The following is a 25,946-nucleotide window of genomic DNA, read 5'->3' on the forward strand; positions in this document are numbered from 1 at the left end:
GCATGCCGTCTTGGTGGTGATGAGAGATGTTACGATACTTGAGATACAAGGCTTGGAGCATCGAATGAGAATGCTACTCATCATGTCACTAAACTGCGTGTTGGTCCTTGGCGCCTTAGCTGGTGATCAATTTGAAGAAGAAATCAACGCTCTGCTAGCGCCATGCGAGGCGCAACTTGTCACGATTGACAATGACATGCCGGTGATGGTGATGGTGATGATGATGTTGGTGGTGATAGGAGATGCACGATGGCTTCACCGGCCTCGGCATTTGATGATCGGCATGTCACCTAAACCCCACGCTTGATCCTCTGTCTCGAGCTAGGTCCGATAGAGTCAGGTCACAGGAAGATCAGACATGCATGGGGGCTTGGGGGGAAGCAGCTGCAGGAGAGAGGGGAAATCATGGCGCAAGCTTGGCAAAGTGCTACCCTGGATTTCAGCCGCAGGAGGCTTTTGATATCACCAACAACACCAGCACCAACACTAAAAGCAAACAAGCAAGCAAACAACCTGCAAGGTTTGAATCAGGCTGTTAGAGAAAATCAAGAAACCGTGCATCCATCCCGTGTGTCTGCCTTTCCCAAGTCAGCACCGATGCGAAGAGTACTACTCAGGCTCCGAGATCTGGATCCAACACCAACATCGCCAAGACACAACAAGATGTCGTGAGCCCGATTTCAGTCACAACGTGGGGAAAAGGCCCAAAAGGTGATTATGGCTGCTTCTTTCGCTTGGCGACTCCCGTTTCTATCCACTAGTACAAGATAAAAAAGATGGATGTTGAAAAAAAAAATAATAAGGTTACCGTCCCATCCAATACACACTGAATATTCTCCCATCGCCCTCGTCAATTCGGCCTGATCGATACTAGCCCGTACTGTCCCGTACATCACTGTACGGTACTGGGCGGGGCCGCTGTCTTGAATCCATCTCTTGATGCCGCTCGGGGGGGCCAAGACATTAGCTTAAAGCGCCTCTCGGGGACCAACAAGCTTATGACGCCTCGCAAGCCATCAACTCTCTTGTCTCCTCTCGTCTCTGATCCCCGTCCAATAAGGCCCAGACACTGGACCTTGGGGAATGCGCCCACCCCGGGCAAATCAGCCTCCTTACTCTTCTTGGTATGAGATCTTCCGCATCTCTCCAAGGCGATGCCGGGCGGCCGCCAGGGCGTTCTCCAACTGGAGAATCTCGACCTGTTGGTGGCTGTCAGTCGTCGATCTTGAAGCTAGCCCGGACATAGTAACCGTTGTGGCCGTCAAACCCCGGAGATGAGAGGGGACACAAAGTTGGGATGGGGGGTAAGGGAAGGAAACGTAGGGGGTATGCACTAACCTGTTGCTCCATCTCCCGCACCTTGAACTCGTGGGCCCCGAGTGTGGAGTAGTCTACCTGGTCCTCCTCTTGGCTGCGTTCCTTGATCATGCTCTGGACTTGTCGGACAAGCGAGCGGCATGCGGCTCCGACGGCCTTGCTGGCCTGCTCCAGCTTCTCTTGGCTCTTGGACATGAAGCCAGCCTTGACTCGGCTGGCGGCCACAAGCTGCGCTGTCGAGGCAGCGACGTCGTTGGAGGCCACGATGAGCTGCTCGGGGCTGTTGCGGTTGGAGATGACTCCGTCCGCAGTCTCAATGAGCGTGTTCGTAGACGATGCCACGGCCTTGGCCGCAGAGATGAGACCCTCTGTCCATCGGTTGTTCTTCTTGTAGAAGGCTGTTCGTGAGGATGATCCCCGGCCCGCCTGCACAATCTCCTGCTGTGTCACTGTAGCCGCCTGGATAAGCTGGGTGATGGCATTGGTAATAGCTGAAGCTGCGTCCAGAATCGAGTCGTGCACCTTGAGCTCGTACGTAGAGTAACCATCGCGAGGCTTGTTCTTGAGCTTGAGCAGTCGTGCTGCCGCCGCCGCGATAGCATCCGCAGCCTTGCTCAGCTCCTGGTCGACGAGGTCTCCCAAGTCTCCCTTCTTGTTGGCGAGCTTGCCAAAGCCTGGCGCGAACGTCTCAACAAGCTTGTTGAGCTTCTGCAGGTTCATCTGCACGTCATTGTTGCTGTTGATGACCACGTCAGTCTTCTGGAGAGGATCCATGCCCTCAAGTCGGAAGCTCTGCAGTCCACGAAGGAACTGCACAGTCGACAGCGCCGACTGGCGAGTTCCGTTCATCAGAGAGTCGGTCTTCTTGTCGTCGGTTGCCAGTCGGGTGAGACCCTTGGTGTTGCTGCACACATCGGCAATGGCGCCAGAGAAGACGTTGACGGCCTTGATCAGCTCTGCGTGAGTAGCGTTGGGACCATCTGCGATGAAGTTGTTGAACGAAGTAGCAAACTCCATGGCGCTGGCAGAAGCCTTCTCGATCTGCGACAGGACGTATGTGGGAGATGCGTTCTGGTTACCGGCCTGCATGCTAGAGTCCAGTTCGTAGAGCGCATCGTCAACACGCGCAACACCCGCTTGCAGAACCGAGTCGATGATATCGTTGATCTTGTCAAGGTTCGCCAGGATTAGAGCATCAATCTGACCGTCGAGAGCATGGTCCGTCTCTCCCTGGTTCTGCTTGAGCTCGTTGAGCTCGATGAGGGTCTGGTCCATGCCGGCCTTGTAGACCTCGAGCTCCTCCTCCTTGTCACGGAGAAGCTGCTCAAGATCGGAGCTGCCGTCTCGGAGGTTCATCTGAGCATCCTCCAGGGCTCGCGACTTGTTGCGCAGTGCCTCCTCCAGATCCGCCATCTCGCGGTTGTACTTGGCGAGCATCGTCGACAGCTCGTTGCCCTTGCTGCGCTCCAGGTTGTCGGCTCGGTCCTGGGCCATGCGAAGCTCACGCCTGAGCTTCTCGACCTCGTCCTTGTTGCTTCCGTTCAGTCGGTCCTTGTCGTGAAGAGCGCGGTCACGCTCACGGATCATGTCGGCCAGCTCGAGGTTCTTTGTCTTGATCTCGCGCTCGAGCTTCTCTCGTCGATCGATGGCCTCCTGCGCACTGGCAGCCTTGAGCTGAACAGCCTTGAACTTCTGAAGGAGGTCAAGATGCTCGTGTCGAAGCTGGGAGTAAAGCTTCGCGAGCGCCTCGTACTTGGTCCTCCATGTGTTGACCTGCTCCTGAAGAGCTCGGATCTGGTCGTCCTTGCTCGACATCTGCTGTCCCAGACTGTTCTGGATTTGCGACAACTCGCTCTCCAGAGCCTTGACACGCTGATCGTACTGCTGCAGCATCAGTTGGTCGCGCTCGTACTGCGCGCGCGCATTGAGGTTCTCCCGCTCCAGCTCGGCAAGACGGCCCTGAGTCTGCCACTGCGCCTGCTGAGCCAGGAGAGCCTCCTGTTCTCGTTGCTGCTGCTCCATCAACAGGCGCTGTTGCTCCTCAAACTCCCGCTGCGCATTGAGTTGTTGCTGTTGCTGCGCCAAAAGGGCCTGCTGCTGACGTTCCTCGAGCACACGCTGCTGCTCCTCGTACTCCCGGTTCTGACGGTCCAGCTCGCTCTTCCAGAATTCGGACATCTCGTCAGGGCCTTCATCCTTGGGCGCCGGTGGAGGGGTCGGCTGTCGCTCGATCTCCTGCTTTGGTCGTGCGGGGAGCGCAGGAGCATCGTCGTCTTCGCCAAGGAGGTTCGGGGGATCTTGAGGTAGCTTGGGGATAGTGATGAGGCTGGTAAGATACCGGAGGTTGGAGCACTCGTAGTAGAACTTGACCAATCGGTAGTGCTGGGCATTGTATCGTTCGCGGAGAGGTTCAAGTGCTTCGTCGTCGCCGGTGGCTATCAAGGTCAGTCTAACACAGGGATGGGGTAGGTGAATCACTGACTGGAGTGCATGGCTCGGAGCATGCTGGTGATGAACTTGTAGATACCGTAACTCTCTTGAACGAAAGGTACCAGGGCGGCAATTCGGCACTCATTGTTCCCCACGTTGCGGAAGTGAGAGAAAATCAGCTTCTGGAACTGCTCGATCTGGTCCTGCAGCACCATGAGGTCGCTGATGGTCTCGTAGCCCTCGTTGGGGTCATTGATGGCCTTCAAGCTCAGGTACTCCTCGTACTCAAAGGTACCGTTGAACTCGGGGTGTTGGTGGTGGAAAGAGAGCTTGGCGAGGAGGTAGTAGACGTATTCGCGGATCAGGGGACCGTAACCACGCATGCCTTCACCTCCTCCGCCCATTCCGCGGTTCAAGCTCTCGATCCAGCCCCTGTTGGCCATTGCCTCCTTCAGAGCGCTGGGGTGACCCTCCTGGAGAACCTTATGGATGGTGATGAGGGCCTTGAACGTCTGAACTTCGTCGGCGAGGATCGGTTGGCTGTCGAACAGGTCGAGTCAACAAGAGAAGTCATGATGGAGGGGGGATGTGAGACATACACCTTGATGCCGGACCAGAAGGCGGCCGAGGACCGGTGATCCCATGTGTAGACGATACATGCTCGTACGTGCTTGCGCTTCGGGGAGATCTCTTCGGCATTGGTTGCTTTCTTGATGTTGATGGCCAGTTCCTGGTCGGTTCTGCACAATCATGAGTTAGCTGTGCGCTTCTCCGGCGCGGCCGTGATTCACGAACTTGGTATGCTCCATGCCGCGCACGGTAGCCATGACTGCTGGTTGGCGGATAGCTCCGCGATGCGATTAATCGATAGGTCGAGTAGGTAAGGGAGGATGCGCGCGGATGCGAGAAATGATCTGTTGAGCTCCGACAGCTGCCAACAGACCCCTGGAAATCACGAGACAAATAACCCCCGTCGAGGCCCGACGCCGTGCAAGCTAAAGAGATTGGAAAGAGAACAATGTGTACTGGTATCACGACAAGAGAAGAGAGCAAGGCAGCAGCTCGTAGCGCGCTGTATCGAGGAGGAGTTTGGGTCGTCGTCGTCAGCCTTGACAAATCTCGGGCGACTTTGAGCGTGGCTCTTCTTGGGTGCGATAGCTCTCAGTGGCTGGGCTGCGAGAGGAGCGTCATACGGGGGTACGTATTCTTGCATTTGATGTGGGGCACGAGATGAGAAGCCGCGGGTTAATAAATAAACGAGACAGCAGAGCAAGTGCTGACTTTTCGAAGAAGAGGAGTGATGCAGAAGTGTTAGATGATTAAATAAAAATATGAAGAATTATATAGCTTTGTTAAATATTTTTATTTAAAATCTCATTAACTCATCATAATCGATTACAACTCTTGGAGAAGTATGCTATAAAATCGGCATCCCTGTCCAGGTGTTGTCTTATTCTTTCACTGATCCGAGGGCCGCAAGGCTCCGAGTTGGGTTCGGTGGTCGGACAGAAATTATCCGACTTAGACCAGACTCATGTGAGCACTCATGAAAGGGGATGATGGAACAGGTTTTTACAATTAGAACAGTGTCGCCATCGAAGCAAAGGTAACAGTAGTGGTCACACGAATACTAGCCCTCGGCCATTTTTACATTTTGGTTCTGTGAGATGCACACACTCGGTGCTAGTTTCACGGACATGCGTTCATAGCACATATGAGTTCAAATGGTGAGAGGAGACCATGCAAGTTACTCTTTACCCTGTAGGCCTTTCTTTTTTGGATTGCTCCTAACATAAGAGAAGAGAGACCGGCGAGGATTTGCCGATGATGGTCAGCCTTGGTGTTCTGTTTGTTTGGGCATTCCCATTCACACACATTATCGGGGAATTTGAACATAAGAAAGTAGGTTCATGCGGTGGAAAACAATGGCTTGTGTCCAGTGAGTGATGCGTCATCAAAGGGGCCTGAGACTGCTCAGTTGGGGCGGGAGTGTGGGCTTGCAATCTATCGTGAACTGCGGCGGTGATGGTTGCTGGAAAGAAGATGGGAGCCATTGGGACGAGTCCAAGACCATCGACCTACCAACATGGAGCTCCGAATGCAGTTCAAGGGCTGGCAGCAGCAACACTTCATAGACCAATCACACAGACCAACTTATTCGAAGCCGGGTTCTTCATTGATGCGTCAAGTCAATGACCAACCACAACACGGGTCAGACACGCTTCACCAGAGGTATCTTCAAATACAGACTTTGGCATGCTTTCAAACGATGTCATTTTTAGTCTCATTCCCTATCGACATCAAAATGCAAGCCCTTGCCATGCAGAGTTCTTTCCCATCCGGACGCAATACCCCAAGCAAAAAGAAGCAAGCACCACCCAACCCCAGCAGAATCCTTTTTAGATCGTAGTCTCGTAGGGGAGAGGAGTGAGGGTCTCGGGAGGGTTGTCGGTGAGGGAGACTGTTTGGGCATCTCGGGGACCGGCGGGCTGGCGCTTGACGGAGACGGCGACACCGTCGGCCTTGGCCTGCTTCTTGGCCTCGGCGTTGGCCTTCACCCGCTTGAGGAAGTCCTCACGGGATCGCGAGGGCTGGACGTGCTCGATCCGGATGTTGATTCGCTTCTCGATGTATCGGTGCTTGACCTTCTTGTAGATAATGATGCCAACAGCGGACTTGGTGACGTTGTAGATGACACCAGTCTTGCCGTGGTACACCTTGTAGGGCAAACTGTGTTCGGTTGTCAGCCCTCCTGCTCCATCGCACAAGTTTTCCCAAGCGCTCAATCTCGCAATTCGCGTATTTGTCGCAAGGTGGTGAGGGCGTTGCTTACCCCTTCTGGACGGCACCGTTCGCCTTGATGTCGACGATATCACCAACACTGCCCAATCGATCAGTTTCTGTCGCTGCTGTTCGTGCGATTCGTGCTCGCACTCACCGGTACTGTCGGAGATAGGTGTTCAGGGCGATCATGCCCTTCTTGCGGAAGTCCCGGCTGAAGGCATACTGCAAAATCGTCAGTTTCAACGTTCGACGTCGTCGAAATTCGAAATCATGAGCAAACGTACGCGGGTGCCCGCTCTCTTTCCGTAGGAGTGACCCATCTCGAATCGTTATCTGCCGAACGCGGGAGGGTTGGGGTTAGTAGTCGTGGGTTGGCGAAAGAGATGGTGAAGACCTTCGCTTGGTGTTGTGGATTTCACGAAGGCAGCCGGGCTTGTGGGAGCGGGACCTGAGATTATCCGAATTTTTTTCCACGCCGGTAGGGCAAGGGCGGCTCACATTTTACACCGCACACAACCCCACCCCTGTTAGGGTTCTCGAATTTGCACACGTGACCTACAACTCGAGCCAAATTTCCCTCCACACAAGTAGCGATTTTTTGACCTCGTGTGTGCAAAAGTTCAACTCCAGCCAAACACCCAGGAGCCAGTCAAGTGAGTGCCACCGACGGCAACATCACCACGAGCATCAATTAACAAAGTCTTTCAGGATGCCTCCCCGCGCCCATTCGAAGACCTCCCGTGTCCCTCGCAGACCCTTCGAGTCTGCTCGACTGTCAGTATCACCGGCCACTGAACATGAGCTTGTCTCTGTTTAAGTCGATTGTGAAAGTAAACTGACGCGAATAACAACAGGGACTCTGAGTTGAAGCTCGTCGGCGAGTATGGCCTGCGCAACAAGCGTGAGGTCTGGCGAGTCGGTTTGACTCTGTCCAAGATCCGTCGTGCTGCCCGGTATGCTCGAACCGACTCGGCGCCTTGTGCGCATCGACAAGACACTCTCTAACCTTCTCACAGTCAGCTTCTTACCCTCGACGAGAAGGACCCCAAGCGTCTCTTCGAAGGCAATGCCCTCATTCGTCGTCTCGTCCGCGTCGGTGTCCTTGACGAGTCCCGCATGAAGCTGGATTACGTCCTGGCCCTCAAGATCGAGGATTTCTTGGAGCGCCGCCTCCAGACCTGCGTCTGGAAGCTTGGTCTGGCCAAGTCCATCCACCACGCCCGTGTCCTGATCCGCCAGCGCCACATCCGAGTCGGCAAGCAGATCGTCAACGTCCCCTCGTTCATCGTCCGTCTCGACTCTCAGAAGCACATTGACTTCGCTCTCACCTCGCCCTTCGGTGGTGGCCGCCCCGGCCGTGTCCGCAGAAAGAAGGCCAAGTCCGCCGAGGGCGGTGAGGGTGACGAGGAGGAGGAGGATGACGAGTAAATGCACCAAATCATGCAAAAACGGTTCTCCCTCATGTCTAGGGCTCTGGGTGATGGGATACCACTCACGGGAAGGGGATTCTCTTCATAGCTTGCGGCGTTGGCCAGAGGATAAAAATGGAATGATTTCACCGGATAACGACAAACAAAAACTTCCGGTGTCTCTCCTCACCTGTGTAAATGAATCTCATGGATCATGCCCTATTCCACGACAATTCTTCATGCTTCGCCTGTCTGATGTGATCAAGTCCCATGTGCCATTCGTAGGATGCAAGTGTCTGTTTGCTCAAACGTGAATTAATGCTATGTGATGCTAACGCTATGTCAAAAGTTCATCCTTGCCCAGAAGCTTCGCCATTGGATCAGCCGCAACTGTTCGTTTCCGCCTGTACTCGTCCATCTCCTCCTCTGTTACCCCGTTCATCATCTCTTCTCTTGTCCGTTTCTTCGGTTTCGACTCTTCGGCCTCCTTGTCTCCATCCTCGTTGGTAGGCTCCTCGTCCTCCTCTTTATCCTCAATCAGGTTGGCACCAGTGCGTTGCCGCTCAGCAGCCTCCCAAGCCTCCTTGCCCTCCTCTCCTGTGCAGTAGCTGTTCTTGATGAAAGAGTGACAGCATGCGTAACCCCACTTGAAGTTGGACCACCAGCTGCCCCAAGTCGAGGTATGGTTGTTGATGAAGACGTCCTCGGCATACTTGGACTTGGCCTTTTTCTTCGGTGCGCCCTTGATCAGACCAGCTTCGTCGTACTCGACAAATGTCTCGGACTCGGTAACCGCCATGCTGCGTAGAGCAGCTGGCATTGCCTTTTGCTCCCCTCCGTACTTGTCCAGCAAAGCCTTCTCTCGGTCTGCGCGCTTCGCCTCTGCCTCCTCCTGCTCCTTCTTTCGGTAGAACTCTCCCGCCGTTGGGTTTGCCTGCAAATGTTGGCTGGTGTCGCCAGATGTTTCTTGTGCCTCCCATGCGTATCGTTGCGCCTTCTCGAAAGCGCCAGCATCGCCTGATGATCGCATGAATCCCTCCTCCGCAAACATTTCAGCCGCCTTATCGGCTGTCGCACCACTGTCGACCAATGCTCGTGTCTTGGGATCATATTTGGCGGATTCCAGATCGAGGTTCAGCAGGTATTTGGCTGTGTCTTCTCGTATTCGCAGTTGTCGGGTCGCTGTACTCTGGTGTTTGCTCATGTCGTTCTCCTCGGCGTACTTATCGCCATCGTCGTTTTCTTCCTCGCCATCAGCGCCTACTGTAGCCTTCTTCCGCAGTTCCTCCATCTGGTTGTAGTCTTCCACCACGCTGCGATATTCCTTCGCATCGTAGCCGTTCCAGCGATCGCGCTTGGCGTCCCAGCCCATCTTGACATCCTGAATAAGCTCATCGGCCTGGATATCTTTTCCCGTCCACTTTGCGCCCTTCGCCCGAGGTCGGCTCAAGCAGTCCTTCTTCTTGTGTGTCATGGCGCCGCAGTTTTCGCACGCGCCTTTGCGATACTTGGTGGCGGCTGGGCCAGCCTTTCTGCCGCGGTCGTACCATGTTGACTTCTCATTCTTCTCTTCGCGACGCTGATGCTTGAGGTAGTCATTGTCGTCTCCTTCTTCGCCGGCGTAGAACGGTCGTTTACTGATGAAGGATGGGATGTAGATGTTTTCCTCTTTCGAAGCGGCGCCAGCGCCAGTCGGCGGATTTGTCTGTGGCTGCGGCATTGTGTGGGTTGACGAAGTTCAGTTGAATGATCTTCAGCAATTTCAAATGAGAATACAAAAAGGATGGATCACGAGAGACCTAGATACACAGAGGCTTGTCTAGGCGGCAAAGCTTGGTCGCGATGGAACTCGAAAGCATCAGTGTTAGATAAGCGGCTTATCGCATATCACGTGACTTCGCGACGCTTGAAGACATGGGTCCTGAGGCGCGTCGGTTACACAAAGACCGTGTCAGCCTACACGAATTGCTTCATGACAGAGCCATCTTGTGTGATAAACCGTTTTGGCGTCTTTTAATTATGCTTTTCTAAGCCCTGATGGATTCGAAGTGTGAGGAATATGGACTTGTTCCGGGTCAGATTGAATTGTATCGATCACTACCAAGCGACTCCGACGCGATATGACCCCCAGCTTCGCAACGATGTCCGTCCTTCTCAGATCTCGAAAGGGCCCAAGGTTCCTGTCATTAGGATCTTTGGATCGACAGAGACAGGTCAGAAAGTTTGTGCCCATGTTCATGGTGCGTTCCCGTACCTGTACGTGGAATACCAGGGGGGCCTAGCTCCTGATGAAGGTTAGTGACATCAAGATTCGGGTTGGACAAGCCATTTACTCTTTCTTAGTCGGTGCATACATCTACCGATTTCATCTTTCCATCGATCATGCCTTGGCAGTCAGCTATCGGAGAGATAAGAAAGGCGACAATGCAAGGTTCGTGGCGAGAATCACCCTTGTCAAGGGAGTTCCGTTCTACGGCTTTCATGTGGGATACCGCTTCTTCTTGAAGATCTATATGTTCAACCCTGTTGTCATGACAAGACTGGCCGACCTCCTTCAGCAAGGCGTCATCATGAAGCAGAAGTTTCAGCCTTACGAAGCGCATCTCCAGTACCTTCTCCAGTTCATGACTGACTTCAACCTCTACGGCTGTGACTATTTGGACGCTTCAAGCACCCGATTCCGGTCTCCCGTCCCCGAATATGATCAGGGATTGAACTCGACGCATTTATGGCACACTCGGTCCATCCCTGAGGGGTACATCACAGATGAGACCACACTTCCTCGAGCCAGCCACTGCTCGATAGAAGTAGACATCTGCGTCCAGGATATTATCAACCGGAAGAAGGTCAGGGAAAGGCCACTGCATCATGACTTCACGGAGCGAACCAACCCGATTCCTGGAGACATGAAATACGTTTACAGCATGGCTGGGTTGTGGAAGGACGAGACGAAGAGACGGAAACGAAAGATGCAGAACCCTGGCCCAGGGAGCAGTCCATTTCCACCAGAGGTTCTTGTATCCATGTCGGCCAACGTTCGAGACTCGCAGCCACAGGGCTGGATCCACGAGGACGAGTATCGGGCTCAGATTCAAGAGCTCATTTTGGCTGAGAGGGGTGCAACCTCTGACGAGTTGTCCTTCGACAACTTTGCCAAGGCCCTTCCGTACGAGGATCAAGTAAGAACTACGCTACAGTCTGTTGAAGATCTTTTTCCTTCAACCCTTGCACCAGTACTGGGTCTGCCATCAGGGGTAGAAGAAGCGAGGCAAGATCCAGCAAGCAGCATTGAGGTCGACGAACGCAAGTCGCGCCAAGTCGGCAACTTGCAAGATGAGTTCTTCTCTGAAGACTCGGACGAGGAAGCCATTTCAATGATGGTGGCCATGGAGAAGGCTGCCGCTAAGGGTTCTCGGGGTTCCACAGCCCAATCTTCAGGGGTGAGGCGTAAACAGGATACCACGACCGATGCCATGGACGATTTAGAGGACGATTCTTTGGACTCGCTGCTCGGCATCTGCCGAAGTGGCCTGAAGACTGGCAGACTGCCCGACATCCCCCTGAGCAAAGAGTTGCTAGAGTTGGCAGAAAACGAAGGCTTAATTGGCCGCACCTGGAAGACTGCACCTGCCAACGCACCTCTACAGTTGAAGAGGCCCTTGTCCAGCGCGACATCAACTCTATCACCCAACAAACGACCCAGACTCGACGAGCCGCCACTCATCGATGATGATGAGATGCACTTGGTTCCCATTCCCCCAGACTCGAGTAAACCGTCAACCTCTACATTCAGGACCCATTCAATCCTCAAAGGCCGTTCATCAGTAACCAAAGCCTCGACTTCACCTTCAAAGGAAGCTGCTGGTTCTAACTCGAAACTCCATTTCCCAACCGTCAAGGACCAAAATGATCCCAACACGAAACTCCGTCTCAGCCAGATGAGCCAGAAGTCGGCTTCTCAGCAAAGTGAAGACGGTCACTTCACCAAACACGTTTCCTTTGACCCCAGCACCTTTGCTCCTGGTCCTGAGAAGGGCCTATCCCAAGTTACATTGTCCTCGTCTTTGCTATCATCTATTGCTCTTGATGAGGACAACGATAGCCAGGAGTCTAAGATCCAGCGAGCCATTGAAAGGTTTTCAGGGTCTCAGATTCATCTCGTCCTGCCACCGCCTCCCTCTGCCGCCTCTGTAGCTTCCTCCCTGAAGGAGTACTTTCTTCCCGATGCCATCTACCAGGATGCATATTATAGCAAGGAAAAGGATGTCCCCGGTCGGACGCGGGAGTATGCTGGAAAGGAATTTCGGCTGGAAGGCAACACGCTCCCATTTCTCCCCGAGTTTGACCCAACGGCAACCTCACCCGCTAACTATGGAATCAAGCATGGCGCTCTTGACAAGACACGCATGAATCTTCAGTTTGAACGTCGAGGGAAGAAGTGCTCGTGGCGAGGCTGGGAGATCGCAAACCCACCGCCAACGTACCACGAAGTTGAGAGCTGGTGGCTCGAAAAGGAGCGAGCTGCCAACGCAGAGCCAGGCTCCGACTTGCCGCCAACCCCAAGACACTACCACTCTCAGATCGACGGTCCAACGCCAAAGAACAAGCATGGCTTCAAGTACACACAGGGAAAGAAGACGACAAGCGTGGAGCATGAGGCTCAGTACATGAGCACGATGAGCCTCGAGGTTCATGTCAACACAAGGGGCAAGTTCGTGCCTAATCCTGAAGAAGACGAAGTTCAATGTGTCTTCTGGGCACTCAAGTCAGACGAGACGGTCATTGGCAGCCAGAATTCAGCCGATGCAGTTCAAACGGGCATACTAGTGCTATCCGGCGACAGTGGCTTGCCTGAGCGTATCCGGCGTCAAACGACTGCTGAAGTCATCGAGGAGACTTCTGAACTGGACCTTATGGTGCGGATGGTTGAGATCGTGAGGACACATGACCCTGATATCTTGACTGGGTACGAGGTTCATGGCAGTTCGTGGGGCTACATGATTGAGAGGGCTCGTCTCAAGTACGACTACAACCTCTGCGACGAGTTCTCTCGCATGAAGACAGAGTCCCATGGAAGGTTTGGCAAGGAGAACGACCGATGGGGATTCAACACTACCTCGACAATCAGAGTCACGGGCCGACACATGATCAACGTTTGGAGGGCGATGAGAGGAGAGCTCAATCTCCTTCAATATACGATGGAGAACGTCGCCTGGCACTTGCTTCACCGTCGCATACCGCATTACTCCTGGAAGTCTTTGACTAGTTGGTACCAGAGTGGGAAGCATCGCGAACTCAGCCGAATGTTAAGATATTACCAAAACCGGACTCGACTCGACATTGAAATTCTTGAGGCAAATGAGCTCATCGCTAGAACAAGCGAACAAGCTCGACTTCTCGGCGTGGACTTTTTTTCTGTGTTTTCTCGAGGATCCCAGTTCAAAGTCGAGTCTATCATGTTCAGGATTGCAAAGCCGGAGAACTTGCTCCTCGTGTCGCCCAGTCGCAAGCAGGTCGGCGGTCAGAACGCCCTTGAGTGTCTTCCGCTTGTCATGGAACCACAGAGCGCTTTCTACAACAGTCCTCTCGTGGTACTTGACTTTCAAAGTCTGTATCCGAGTGTCATGATTGCCTACAACTACTGCTACTCGACCTTTCTAGGTCGAATCACCAACTGGAGAGGCATGAACAAGATGGGCTTTACCGAGTACAAGAGGCAGCAAGGTCTCCTTGCACTCCTGGAGGATTACATCAATATTGCACCAAACGGTATGATGTATGCAAAGACAGAGATTCGCAAGTCACTGCTTGCCAAGATGCTCACGGAGATTCTCGAAACGCGAGTGATGGTCAAGAGCGGAATGAAACAGGACAAGGACGACAAGGTACTTCAACAACTCTTGAACAACAGACAACTAGCCCTGAAGCTCCTCGCCAACGTCACCTATGGCTATACCTCTGCATCTTTCTCCGGTCGCATGCCATGCTCGGAGATTGCGGACAGCATCGTGCAGACAGGCCGGGAAACCCTTGAGAGGGCGATCGCCTACATCCACTCGGTAGAGAAATGGGGTGCCGAGGTCGTCTATGGCGACACTGACAGCTTGTTCATCTACATGAAGGGTCGGACAAGGGAACAGGCGTTCGACATTGGAAACGAGATTGCCAAGGCCATCACCGAGATGAACCCACGACCAATCAAACTCAAGTTTGAAAAGGTCTACCACCCTTGCGTTCTTCTCGCCAAGAAGCGATATGTCGGTTACAAGTACGAGAGCAAAAACCAGACGAAACCCGAGTTTGACGCCAAGGGAATTGAGACTGTCCGTCGTGATGGCACGCCGGCGGAGCAGAAGATTGAGGAGAAGGCTCTCCGACTCCTCTTTGAGACAGCAGATCTCAGTCAGATCAAGGCATATTTCCAGAAGCAGTGCCAGAAGATCATGCGCAACAACGTTTCGGTGCAGGACTTTTGCTTTGCCAAGGAAGTTCGTCTAGGAACGTACTCTGACAAAGGTCCTGCTCCTGCTGGAGCTCTGATCAGCACCAAGCGTATGCTCGAGGATGCACGCGCAGAGCCACAATACGGCGAGAGGGTCCCCTACGTTGTCATCACTGGTGCTCCAGGTGCTCGACTCATCGATCGCTGCGTGGCGCCCGAAGAGCTTCTCAGCAACCCGCATTGGCGGCTCGATGCCGAGTACTATATTTCCAAGAACTTGATCCCACCGCTGGAGCGCATCTTCAACCTTGTGGGTGCCAACGTCCGACAGTGGTATGATGAGATGCCCAAAGTACAGCGAATACGCCATGCGACTACGCTCGGGACACGAAAGACAACCCTCGAGTCGTACATGAAGTCCTCTCACTGCCTCATCTGCGACAAGAAGTTCGCCAACGAGGACAATCCGCTGTGTCCAGCCTGTCGAACCAATGTCCCTGCGTCGCTTCTCACCCTTCAGACACGTCTATCGACCGAGGAGCGTCGCTTGCAAGAGGTATTATCACTCTGTCGTAGCTGCGCGGGAATAGGGCCTGTGGAGGATGTCCAATGCGACAGCAAGGACTGCCCTGTCTTTTGGACGCGCATGAGGCAGACCAGCAAGACACGTGAAGCGCGGAATACGAACCAACCCGTGATACAGGCGTTGGTTGAAGGTGTTGACAGGTTGTCACTTGATTGGTGATGGCATCAGGGGCCTCGGGATGATTGTGTATGGTTATATAGATGAGGACATCCGTTCTTCTTTTGTTTATTATGTATTGCTAGGCGTATTGGATCCAGGGCGCAAGATCAGAGGGGCACTGGTGCTTACAACGATTCCGATATCATGAAATAAAGCTATTGAATACTTTGAAGCCGGTGAACAAGTCAACAAGCTTTGTAACTACTATATGTGATGCCATTGTAGCCTTGAGGGGATATGAAGTCGTGGTGGCCTCAACAAGGCTTCTTCTAAGATGGCTACATTTCCCATTGCAGAGAATCTGAAACACAATGCAACGTAGAAGCGAAGCTGGTGAACTACCTAGGGCATTGCTGCCCAAGACTAGCTACTTGATTCCTAGAATGAAAGACCACGGTACTTTGTCAAAAGGCTCCATGAGGCCCGCGGGAGGGGGCTTCAAAGTAACTCAACAGACATAACACAAGCGTAACACAACTGAAACTTATACTCAAGCTTCAATAACACAACAAGTCAATAAGCTATGTAACCGCTGTGTGTGACACCGTGATAGCCTTGAAGGAAAGACCATGCCTCCCAAAAACATAATCCGCAGAACCTTGTGGACAAAGGTGGGATCTCGAGGTGATGGCGGAATCTTGACGCCAAATGAATTCCCACTTTTGTGAGCTTGGTGACGATTCCAAAAGAAGCCATCAGCCACAATAACAAAGGGCACGGTTATTGACACATGCCGGCATTCAAACCTAGTCGAAATACGCCAAAAAGAAATCCCACGATCTTAGCCATCCCCGTTCGTGCGTGGAATTCTAGAAAGAACCCGTCTTCTTAGTTGGATTCTCCCGACGCTTCTATTCCGAGTCTTGAATGACAGCATTCGGTTTGTCCCAAAAAGACAAGCCGATCTACTCGTGACGACAGTGGCCATAGAATTGATCGGTGCCGTCAAGTTCGGTGGGTAGTGGGGCCGTGATCCGGAAACCCGTTCCGTCGGAGTTGTCGGGTCTGTGACCGCGAATGAGAGCACGATATCAACTGCACTTCTGCTGCTGTTGAGCGGGGAATACAGTGCTAGCGACTGAGGGACCCTCGTTTCAAAACGCTGGTGCTATCAACTGCATTGCGCCGAGTTGTGATACCCGCTTCAAAGAATGCGGACTCTGCAATTGGGTGGTCAATATCGAGAGTCATGCTGTGCGACTTGAGACTCCGGCTAATTGGGACGAGATTCACAAGACTCGAGCCAAGCGGGAAGGGTCCTGGTCCCCCCTGTCGAGACGAGGGAGCACAAAGGGTTTTGACAGCGGCCGCCGCCTGCCATCCCAACTTGTCGGTCAGTTCATGACGCCACGAGTCGGGGGCAGGTATGTGTTGAGGGGCTTGGTACTGTGCAAGAAGAAATCACTTGTCTCGCGCATCTGCGCAGCCTCCAGTGAGTACATGCTTGGTCTTTCAGACAGCGCCAGGTCTAGGAATCTCCGATCCAGCCTGGCCCCGGTCCGCAAATAGCTTCAGGGACAGTTCGAGTCAGAGCTCAGAGCCAGAGACAGCCACTGACATGTGAAGGCCGTCAGAGATCGAGGGCAGATTGAGGATCTAGATCAAAGCATCAGTCAGCTCCATGACTTGGATGACTCCCGTACTGGTTCCCCTCTGGCTTGCGCGGCCTCCACATTCCTTGCGTCCACAGACAGCCAGCCACATGGCAACCAGGGCGCATCCCCGTCTAGCTCTTGTGTCGGAGCAAAAGGTGAGGAGGTCTTGACCGCCGTGGTCGTCGAGGCCCAGCTGAACTGAACTGGACTGGACTGGGCTGCAATGCGTTGCCAGCAAACAACCTCTTGCTGAGCTGTCGCGTGCGGTGTGCGGTGTGCGAGCGCGCTTCCCCGAAAGAACCGAGTGGTGGGTACCCTAACAGCGTGGATTGGGCTCTGCAGGTGTGTGCCTGAGCTCTGAATTCTGCGGCAAGGAACAAGACGGGAGAAGCTGGCAGATATTGGGCCTAGAAGACCCAATCAAGGTTTCCAAGGTTCTCGAGGCTTGGGCTAGGCGTTGAAGGGGCGGACCGCGGTGGAGGCTGCCCTTGCAGAGAGGAAAGACTAGGGGCGTGCCGGTGGTGGTGGTGTCGAGCTGTCCATGATGTGGTTTGCTGTGCGACATGGCATCGCATCGGCGATCACAGAGCCAAGTTACCCAACGTTGAATGATCTGATGCCAGGGTGTGCGTGTGCGTGCGACCTTGATATCAGGTACCTCAAAGGCGAGAAGACATGGTAAAGAGGCCCTGAATTGCATCTTCCACCTATGGCCATAACAGCCGGGCAAAGCTGCAATAGTGCCGAGGCATCAGGCAACTTGAAGATCAGGGTCCTTCTTCCGCCTCGAATGAACCCATGTCGTCGTCGCGCTCTCCAGGAGCCCCTGCCCCTGTCTGTTCATCTGTTGAAGCGCAGATTGACCACAGAACCTCCGAGGGAGAGCCGTCGAGTCCAGTACTTCAAGGCTGCAGCCATGCACTGCGCTGCACATATGGCTAACATCAACGTACGCCCTGAAATGATCCAATCCGTCCGTGTGCCCGTCTGCTCTCCCGCCTGTCCGGTCTCCGCCGTAACCGCCCGTACTGGAAAGATATGAGGCGCCAGAGACAATGCTTTTGGAGGCTGGAACAACGGAATGCATGAAAAGGCAATGTTCGAGGCGACTTTGCCACAGGCAGTCTCGAGGGAACGCAGCGAGTGATTGTTGACCGTGACTGTGTAAGCGGAGAGATGATTGCGAGACATCTTGGGCAGTAGAGGTACGTACTGGACTAGACGTGTTTCACGGGCAGGTACAGCTCCATCGGCAGATAGCCAAACGCAGTCTCGGCGCAACCTAGACATGACATATGATGTGTGCTTTATTTTAGTACATGTTCCATCTCGTCAAACAAACCCAAATATGAAATGATACACACTCATAACCCATATGCACTCAAGGCATTCCGCAGCCATTCCGGCTCGGGCCCGGGGAGCACGGGAATCTCTCTGGTTGCAGGGGACCCAAATTGGATGCCACAGGGGGGGCCGCAGTGAACCGTAGGGGCCCAGTGGCCCGCTACAGGACGCGCTACAGGGGAGCGGCGCTGTAGGGCGACCTGCCAGGTGCCGCCACGCCCAATGGCTACGGGGCGCCAGCACCCACTAGCGAACAAGTTATTACCGGGAAGGCGCTCCCCACACTTTTTTTCGCAGCACGCGCACCCTCCCATCTCCACCGGGCGAGGTTACCACCACCACCGGGTGCTTGCTCGGGGTGGCAGGGAAGGTACAGGCCAGTACCGACCCGAGGGACCTTGGCTTCCGCGCAGGAACGAACGAATGGATCAATAAGGCAAGTCACCGTCTTTTTACTTAGGTAGCTATTTCGCTCCTGCCTCGCCTTTGACTCACTTTCCTGTCCCTTTCTCCATCTTTTCTCCATTCCCATGTGAATCTCTAGATAACAGCCTCGAGTCCATCACCCTCGCACGTCGTACTCTGCTCTGTTATACCTTGCTTGCTTACTGCTTCGAACCAAGCTTCTCCCTCGCACAGCCCAAGACGTAACCCTACCTCCCGCTACTACCTGAACAAAAAGGGACCCTGTGCCTTGCGCCTGGCGGACCCATTTGCGTCATACTTTGATATTCGGCAGTCGTCACCATTCCCTAGTGCTGCTCTCCCTCGTGCTTGCTACCTGGAGGATAAGACTGTTCAATTCCTCGGGACCTGCGATACTCTCAGAAACCGACTCGACCTTCCGACCGATTAAGCCATCACTATCGAATCAAGGACGGAAGAAAACACGAAACCAAACTCCTGGTCAATGCCTTCCTAACGAAAAACGATCCTACGCTACTCCACCGATTTCTCCCTCGCTCCACCGTGACCGACCTTCTACGCACCTTCCATGATCATGGCGACGAGATTCTCGCCCGAGGCTTTCCTGCCTTCGGGCGCCTACGACACCGACGTTGGTCTCACCCTCAACGATCCTCTCGCCTACTCCCACATCTCGCCTCCCAACTCATATCCACGAGCCGGAACTCTTCGCCATCAATACCCGCAGCACTATCTGAACTCGTGTCGAAACAATATCCAACACCAGAACCAGCGTGGCTGGATCCCTCCGGCCAGCACGATGTCTCTACAGCCCAGCGAGACGTCTCCTCAGTCACTCGCCGCGTTGCGAGCTACGCAGTCTGTTCCACCGCACCATTCATCATTCCAGTTCCAGCCCGAGTCTCTCGAATCTCTCAAAGCTCGACCAGCCACCGTATCTCCCACATACGGAGGTCCACCTCCAATTCACGAACACCGTCTGCCACCTTCATCCACAGCTCCTCTTCCCAGCGTGTCTTCCGGGCTTGTCGGTGCATCACTCTCAAGATCCGTGTCTGCTGACGCCGTGGCTCCTTCCCAATCACCGTCGCATGTGGTCCAACGGCTTGTTCAGCAAAACGCTATGATTCGCGAAGCTTGGGAAGCAGAACGGAACCACCTCGAGGCCAATCGAAGACGCGCCGAAGAAGTTTACCAGGAAGAGCGCATCATCATGGACGAGGTTCGAGTGGGCTGGGAGACGGAGAAGGAAAACATGATTCGAGAGATTGAGGATCTCAAGGAGCGCATGCATCGACTTGAAGGAGAAAACAATGCACTCAAAGCCGTCGCCGCCCAGAGCATCCAGGTCACGGGCGTGGTATCGCCTCTGGCGAGTCAGCGAGGTGGAAGCGGCGATGGCTCCTTGGAGAACTCGTACTTTTCTGCTCCACCGGGCCGACTTACGTCAAGGTCGCAAAACCCAGCCATTCCAACTAGTCTATCAACGGGCGATGCGTCATCTCTTCCGCCGGGTCTTGACGGAGCATCTCGCAGACCTCACTTTTTAAGTCCAGGCAGTTCCCGCCTTTCTCCCATTACACAACCCGAATCATCCCCCTTTGTCCCCCTGGATCCAAGAATGCAGACTCAAAACCCAGTTGCCAGGGACTTTCTCTCATCTCCTTCAGATGACGCCACGACGCCCGTTCCAGTCATTGATGTTCAGGAGATTGATCCCAAGTTGGAAGGGATTCCCCTCAAGGCCACCGCCGTTCAAAAGTCTACCTTTGCCGATGGCGCAACTTCTACCGACAACCCCTCCTCGCCTATAGCGTCTCCCCCTGGTCCTGCCACTCAACACCCGGAACGACTTGGACGACCCTCAAATGTCCGCGGGTCGTCAAAGGAATACACTCTACAGGCCCTCTCGGCCGTGGAATCTCGCCGTCTAACGATGCACGCTGGTCACACGCCCAATCATTCTCTGTCGCTTTTTCCCACTGTCAATCCGACCGATACGGATGCCGTTGTGGGCGAAGGTGCGACGCCAACCGTTGAGACGGTTATCGACCTTGCAGCAGCACTCCCAGAAGAGCCGGTTAAGGACCCTGCAGCTACCGTTGTACAAACCGCCAGGCGCGACTCCAAGGTCTCGTTTGTATCATTTGCGGAAGAGGAACTGGACCTAGACCATCCCGAGCCCATGTTTGAACCGGACGAGGGCGACAAACCACTCAAAGGACCACTCATGATCAGGAACATGCCGGCAAAGGACGAACTTTTCTGGGAGGCTGTCAACAAGAAATTGGAGCCCATCAGCCAAGGGCAGAACGCTCTTCCGGCTGTCATGCAGACTTCCCTCGAAGACTTGGAGGTGGGAGCCGGGCCTTCGGGCTTGAACGCACAAGCACAAAAGCGCCAAAAGGTTCCACATGTCGGCGGCGACGGGTCGGTAGATGCCCAAGCGGACGCCGAGGACAGTGGTAACGATAGCGAGACGAGCGACAACGGGATCGACGCCGATGTTCCCCTAAAGTTTAAAGCCACGTCCAACTTTGGCGCTCCTTTCGGTGCCATGTAGGACAAGGCGGCTCTAGGGGTTCCACGGAGTATCAAAACAGATGGGGCTGAGGAGTCTTATCTCCCCAACTGGTCCACAAGAGGACCTTTTCAATGGCCGTCCTGGGCTTGGAAAGTTTCGGGACTTCCGCCTGCTCCGCCTCCTTCAGAGGGAGATTGGGATGATAATCCGACACCTCCCCCAACGCAGCTGCACGTTTGACGCTTCTCATGATAATGAAACATTTTGCGTTTGGTGTTTTCTTGAGCGGTATTCTAACGCACGTCACGATTCACATGCCACGACACAGCACAGCACAGCACAACAAACAATACGACGCACACGTCTAGTCGAATTTGCAATCTGTCTTTTCAGGTCAGGCTGAGTTTTTCAGTCGGGTTCAACGGCGAGCGAGCACACACATGAGGTTTCACGACAAAGGATTAAAAAAGGGATAAACATTTGATAGAAAAAGGAGTAACGGGGGCTCAGTTACTAGACCCATTGCGTTGTTTTATTTTCAGGAGCATGGACATGGACATGGACATGGACATCGGCAACACTTTGAACGCAGCAGCGGGCAACAGTGACGCGTTATGAGTTTATGGAGACAAGGTGGCGGGCTTATTTGATATCGTCGATGCGTGTTAGGGCATCAGGGATCGTGTTTAATACCCTGGGGGTTTGTAGGTAGGATGCTTCAGCACCATGGAATTGGTACGGATGGGGATGGGAATGGGCATGGTATGCGTATGCGATGGCCAAGGTATCAGACTGGGAGGCCGGATCAGGACGGACTGGGTTGCAGGTGCTGGAGTTTTAAGGAAATATAATTCTATGAGAATACCGGATGAACAAGAAATTGAGCATCAAGTTTACCTTGTGCCCTTTGCGAGCTTTACTATCGCTTCATTTCATTCATGACAAGATGGGAGATCTACCCTTTCTACCTGACTCAAGATCCATCCAAGGAAACAACCTAAGCAATCAAGATAAGAAGACAAAACACCATCGACGCCATTTCTCCCAATCTCATTTCATCTTTCTGGCATTCTTCCACGGGCCCTTTCTTCCTCACGTTTGTTGACTCGTTGCTCTTGCTCAGACTCCCATGGTGAAGTCGTGCTCGATGCCAGGTGTTACACTAGCCATGAACTAGAGGTATGTTAGTGATTGAGACTTGGTCAGGTGAAAGACTGAGGACGTACCTTGAGGAAGACAACCAGATACTGATCCACACGGATAGCAACCTCGTGATCATCAATCTCTGCCTCCTGCACCTCTTCCCACTCATCCTTATCCGCCGCCTCCTGTGCGCCCTTGACATCCAGCTTATCAATCTCATCTACCAAGCCCTCCATCCCCGACGTCGCCGTAGATGCGCTGGCTCCGGCGCGCAGCTTCTCCCTCCGCAGTCGCAGGGCGGCGTCGGCGCGGTCGAGCAGCGTCTTCATGACCGATGCGTGCTTGCAGGGGTGCACCGAGGCCATCTTGATGTTGTTTGCGAAGAAGGGGAAGTCCTCGAGAGTGACCGTCTTGTCCTTGTAGTCGCCGACGATATCCTCCATCATGTCGTGAGGAGGGAGGGGCTGGCCGTTGGGAAGGTAGCCTGAGAGGTAGAGTCGGGGGGTTCGGTAGTAGGTGGTGTACATGATGTACAGGGTGTAAGTTCGACGGCCGCTGAGAAGTCAGTAGAAGATCTCGAGAGTTCTACGAGCGTCAACTTACCTGCTCTTGGAGTCGGCGCCAGTATCACGGATGATAGCTTCATCATCATCCTCGTCCTCCATGTCGGGAATCTCATCATCCTCCACAACCTCTCGGTCGCCGACATTTCCAGAGTCATCTACCGTCCTCACCTCCTTGACCTTGAGGGGCTGCGAGCTCGCAAGCCCGCCGGTGCGCAGCCATCCATCCTCGTCATCTCCCGCGCCTCCCTTGAAGTCCTCGCCATCGTTAACAAGAGCCTCCTCGTGGCCAGCGTCGCCGGCAAAGTCGTCGTTCAGACGGCGGTGGCAAGGCACGTTGCGGGTAACGAGGAACTGCTTTCCCGGAGGAAGGTAGCTGACGCGGCGCTCGGGGGAGTCGGCGTCGCCCCAGGACCAGGTCGGGAACTTGTAGACGAGGTAGTCTCCGGCCGCGACGAATTCTTCGGGTGTGATCTGACCCGTCTGGCGGAAGGTGGACTTGTGGGTGACGGGGGTGTAGCGGTCCCGGAGGGTGTTGACTGTTGAGTAGATGTAGTTCATGATGGGCGATGTGCGAAGGAGGTTTCGGTTCGATGTGTGTCGTGGACGATGAAGCCGAAGGAAGGGCGAGATAAGCTCTCTTTATAGAGACACAAGTACCGGCAGTGGTGGAAGATGCGGGGTCGGAGCTTCGTGAAAGCTTCAAGTCGACGATGCGAGATGAAAGTAACAAGAGATCAAGGCTGATCCCGGATGTTGACAGCTTTGGGTTCTGTCAACTGTTGCCTTGGGTATGACTGATGGAAAGAAGCCTAGAGAAAAAAAGGCAATGACTGTAGTTTGTAACTTGACGGCACATTCACAAAGTGATGAAGCGATCACATGGAGGCGGTGGTGGCTTAATGGTGGGGTGCCTGGACCCCTCATTGGCTGCACTGCAGATCATCCAGTCAGAGGCGGGCCTTGCTGTTGAGTGCCTGGCTTATCTTATCATGGTGCGCGACGCACGTCATACTCCAAATCTCGCTCACGTGCGACAGAGGCTCTTGATGCAACGATGGGAATCAAGTCGGGTGTTTAGATCACGAGAACAAATGGTTCAATATGGTAGTGAGTGTAGGATTTTAGAAATGGCTTAGATTCATTATTCAAAGTGCCGTGGTATCTTTTTTGTCCCATCAATGGCGTTCATATCCTTCTACTCTGTGATTCCATCTCATCAGCCTCATGAACCCCCTTGTTTCTGCTTCATGCCTCCTCCTCCCCGGCCTCCTCTGCCTCTCGCTTCTTCTTCTCTTCGCGCTCCCTCTTCTTTTCCAGTAGCTTTTTCAACTTCTTTGCAGAGTTGAAAACTCCATTTGTACCGGCGCCACACGCGGCGCATGTCGGGTCTTTCCTGTATCTCATGAGAGCACATGGCTCACAGAAGTAATGGCCACACCTCGTCACGATGGGCTCCCTGTATGATTCCTTGCATATTATACACGCAAAGGGAATCTTTTCGAGCATGGCGACTTCTGCCTCGTCTTCGTCGACTTCCTCCTTCTTGTCACGGTTGGCGCTCGCAACCACGGTGCCTCCCAGGTTCTTCTTCCCCTTCGTGACGGTCTCCCACTCTCGATCCAGCTGCCATCCTTGCTTGACGTCCGTTCGATCGTGAAGGTAGATGCACGCATCGCCATAACCACAGAAACCGGTCTGTTTGTAGTCTTTGCAGATGTCTGGCTTGAAGTCCATGACCGTGACCGTTCGGATGTTGGTTGGCGCCTTCATCGGACCTTTGGTTCTGGTGGGGGCATCGGGGTTCTTCTGAATGAATGATGTTTGATTCGAAAGTCCCTTGTATGTTCCATCGGGCTGCGAATCCTTTGTTGTTGATCTTGTTGAGCCCAGGAGGTTCTTGGCGGAGAGCGCATCCTTGGAGTCTTCGTCGTACCAGTTGCTGTGTTTTGTGGCGTCGTTGGTACTCGTGATTGGCACACTGCGATCTGCAGCATATACCGTCGCCGTCAACTCCTTTTCCCTAGTCGCAGTGTCCTTGGAAGAAGCTGTGACGGTGACAGTCTTCTTGCGCCGCTTGACGCGCTGGCCCGACTCGTCTTCTGAGGATGAATAGTCGCTGTCGTCGCTGTCTGCAGGAGGTGGCGTCGCGGGCCGTTTTCGCAGGTTCGCCTTGCCCTTTGCGCCTCGCTTCTTGAACACGGCGACGGGCGCCGCGATTTCTGTGTTTGAATCAGCCATGGTTGTGGTTTTTTTTTGGGTTGTGTTGACGGTTGGGTTATAAATGCGATCAACAATTTGAAATCAACTTTCAGGCGGAGGAATCTAGAAACTGTCATGTGACTTGGTGGTGATTTCGCGGGAGGAGACGCGGCGGGCTGTGGGGACGCGTTTAGACTTTGCTACCCTGTAACGGCTTGTTGAATCGTGAAGTTCCCATTTTTTGTCCTCGTTTCGACGTTGATTTGCGGTATCACGGCTTCTTTGAGTATTTGCACTACATTCAGCTATTAATGTACTGTTCCTGGCATCATTTTGCCTGGTATTAGTAACCATTGGTGTAACAGTGGTTTTTGCTCCTGATCATCACGACGGATCTCGAAAAATGTACCGACCAAGTCAATAACAACACCGATGTCAATACATGACGGCACCGAAACCCAATTGAAAAAAACGGCGGCACGGATCCGTCACCCTAGAATTTTAAATGACAGAAAACTATCGAAGTCTTACTTATAGAATGAAACCCTCCCGATACATTGGAGGGATCAATGCCATGCCTTCTAGTTAGACAGGGAGGCCTCACCACTGCATCGTGTTGCCTCCTCTGCTTAATCCGGCATATCATGGTAACCTTCAGGCTGTAAACTACCATCCGAGGTGCTACAGTATTCGATAATACATGTTTCCCCCATGGGTTTCCTTCACCAAAGAAGATCAGATCCGTGGTCACCGAATTGATCAAGGCCGTGTCTAAAAATAGACCAGTTAAAATGGGGCTTGCTTGATGAGCCCCATTTTTAACAAGCCATGAGCTGCAGAGACGTCCACTCTGATTGGGTTTTTAGGTCGTGCACAACGAAACGCTGTCGACAATACACGACAAACGACCTCGATTATCCATTGCACAAGCAACCCGCCAAATGTCCCCCCTGGAGAGGCAGCATCAACGAGGGTTCGATGCTGATTAGCTGTGGATAGAAGATGAGTGTAACCTAGCAAGA

General features: G+C 53.5%; 8 protein-coding genes across 8 annotated transcripts; 3 read left to right on the forward strand and 5 right to left on the reverse strand.

Moving 5' to 3' along the window:
• Positions 1–1,112: 1,112 nt before the first annotated feature.
• Positions 1,113–4,574, reverse strand: NCS54_00434200 (Hypothetical protein; the record flags this gene model as incomplete). Its single annotated transcript, XM_053149882.1, has 5 exons — positions 1,113–1,199; positions 1,339–3,752; positions 3,800–4,287; positions 4,347–4,487; positions 4,543–4,574. The coding sequence occupies 5 exons, from the start codon at positions 4,572–4,574 to the stop codon at positions 1,113–1,115; spliced, it is 3,162 nt and encodes a 1,053-aa protein (XP_053005857.1).
• A 1,572-nt stretch (positions 4,575–6,146) lies between these two features.
• On the reverse strand, positions 6,147–6,851 carry NCS54_00434300 (60S ribosomal protein L21-A; the record flags this gene model as incomplete). Its single annotated transcript, XM_053149883.1, has 4 exons — positions 6,147–6,477; positions 6,581–6,628; positions 6,686–6,753; positions 6,816–6,851. 4 exons carry the CDS (start codon positions 6,849–6,851, stop codon positions 6,147–6,149), a joined length of 483 nt encoding a protein of 160 aa, XP_053005858.1.
• A 298-nt stretch (positions 6,852–7,149) lies between these two features.
• Positions 7,150–7,959, forward strand: NCS54_00434400 (Hypothetical protein; the record flags this gene model as incomplete). The annotated part of the gene is made up of 3 exons (XM_053149884.1): positions 7,150–7,305; positions 7,386–7,484; positions 7,548–7,959. Exons 1-3 carry the CDS (start codon positions 7,241–7,243, stop codon positions 7,957–7,959), a joined length of 576 nt encoding a protein of 191 aa, XP_053005859.1. The 5' UTR covers positions 7,150–7,240.
• A 318-nt stretch (positions 7,960–8,277) lies between these two features.
• On the reverse strand, positions 8,278–9,660 carry NCS54_00434500 (Pre-mRNA-splicing factor SLU7; the record flags this gene model as incomplete). Its single annotated transcript, XM_053149885.1, has 1 exon — positions 8,278–9,660. The coding sequence occupies one exon, from the start codon at positions 9,658–9,660 to the stop codon at positions 8,278–8,280; it is 1,383 nt and encodes a 460-aa protein (XP_053005860.1).
• A 339-nt stretch (positions 9,661–9,999) lies between these two features.
• On the forward strand, positions 10,000–15,127 carry NCS54_00434600 (DNA polymerase; the record flags this gene model as incomplete). Its single annotated transcript, XM_053149886.1, has 2 exons — positions 10,000–10,234; positions 10,284–15,127. The coding sequence occupies 2 exons, from the start codon at positions 10,000–10,002 to the stop codon at positions 15,125–15,127; spliced, it is 5,079 nt and encodes a 1,692-aa protein (XP_053005861.1).
• Positions 15,128–19,060: 3,933 nt separating this feature from the next.
• On the forward strand, positions 19,061–21,055 carry NCS54_00434700 (Hypothetical protein; the record flags this gene model as incomplete). Its single annotated transcript, XM_053149887.1, has 1 exon — positions 19,061–21,055. One exon carries the CDS (start codon positions 19,061–19,063, stop codon positions 21,053–21,055), a length of 1,995 nt encoding a protein of 664 aa, XP_053005862.1.
• A 1,080-nt stretch (positions 21,056–22,135) lies between these two features.
• NCS54_00434800 (Autophagy-related protein 3) lies at positions 22,136–23,283 on the reverse strand (the record flags this gene model as incomplete). Its single annotated transcript, XM_053149888.1, has 3 exons — positions 22,136–22,189; positions 22,243–22,714; positions 22,763–23,283. The coding sequence occupies 3 exons, from the start codon at positions 23,281–23,283 to the stop codon at positions 22,136–22,138; spliced, it is 1,047 nt and encodes a 348-aa protein (XP_053005863.1).
• Positions 23,284–23,970: 687 nt separating this feature from the next.
• Positions 23,971–24,963, reverse strand: NCS54_00434900 (Pre-mRNA-splicing factor CWC24; the record flags this gene model as incomplete). The annotated part of the gene is made up of 1 exon (XM_053149889.1): positions 23,971–24,963. One exon carries the CDS (start codon positions 24,961–24,963, stop codon positions 23,971–23,973), a length of 993 nt encoding a protein of 330 aa, XP_053005864.1.
• Between the last annotated feature and the right edge of the window lie 983 nt (positions 24,964–25,946).

This window comes from Fusarium falciforme, chromosome 3 (assembly GCF_026873545.1).
Source record: "Fusarium falciforme chromosome 3, complete sequence".
Lineage (NCBI taxonomy): Eukaryota > Fungi > Ascomycota > Sordariomycetes > Hypocreales > Nectriaceae > Fusarium > Fusarium falciforme.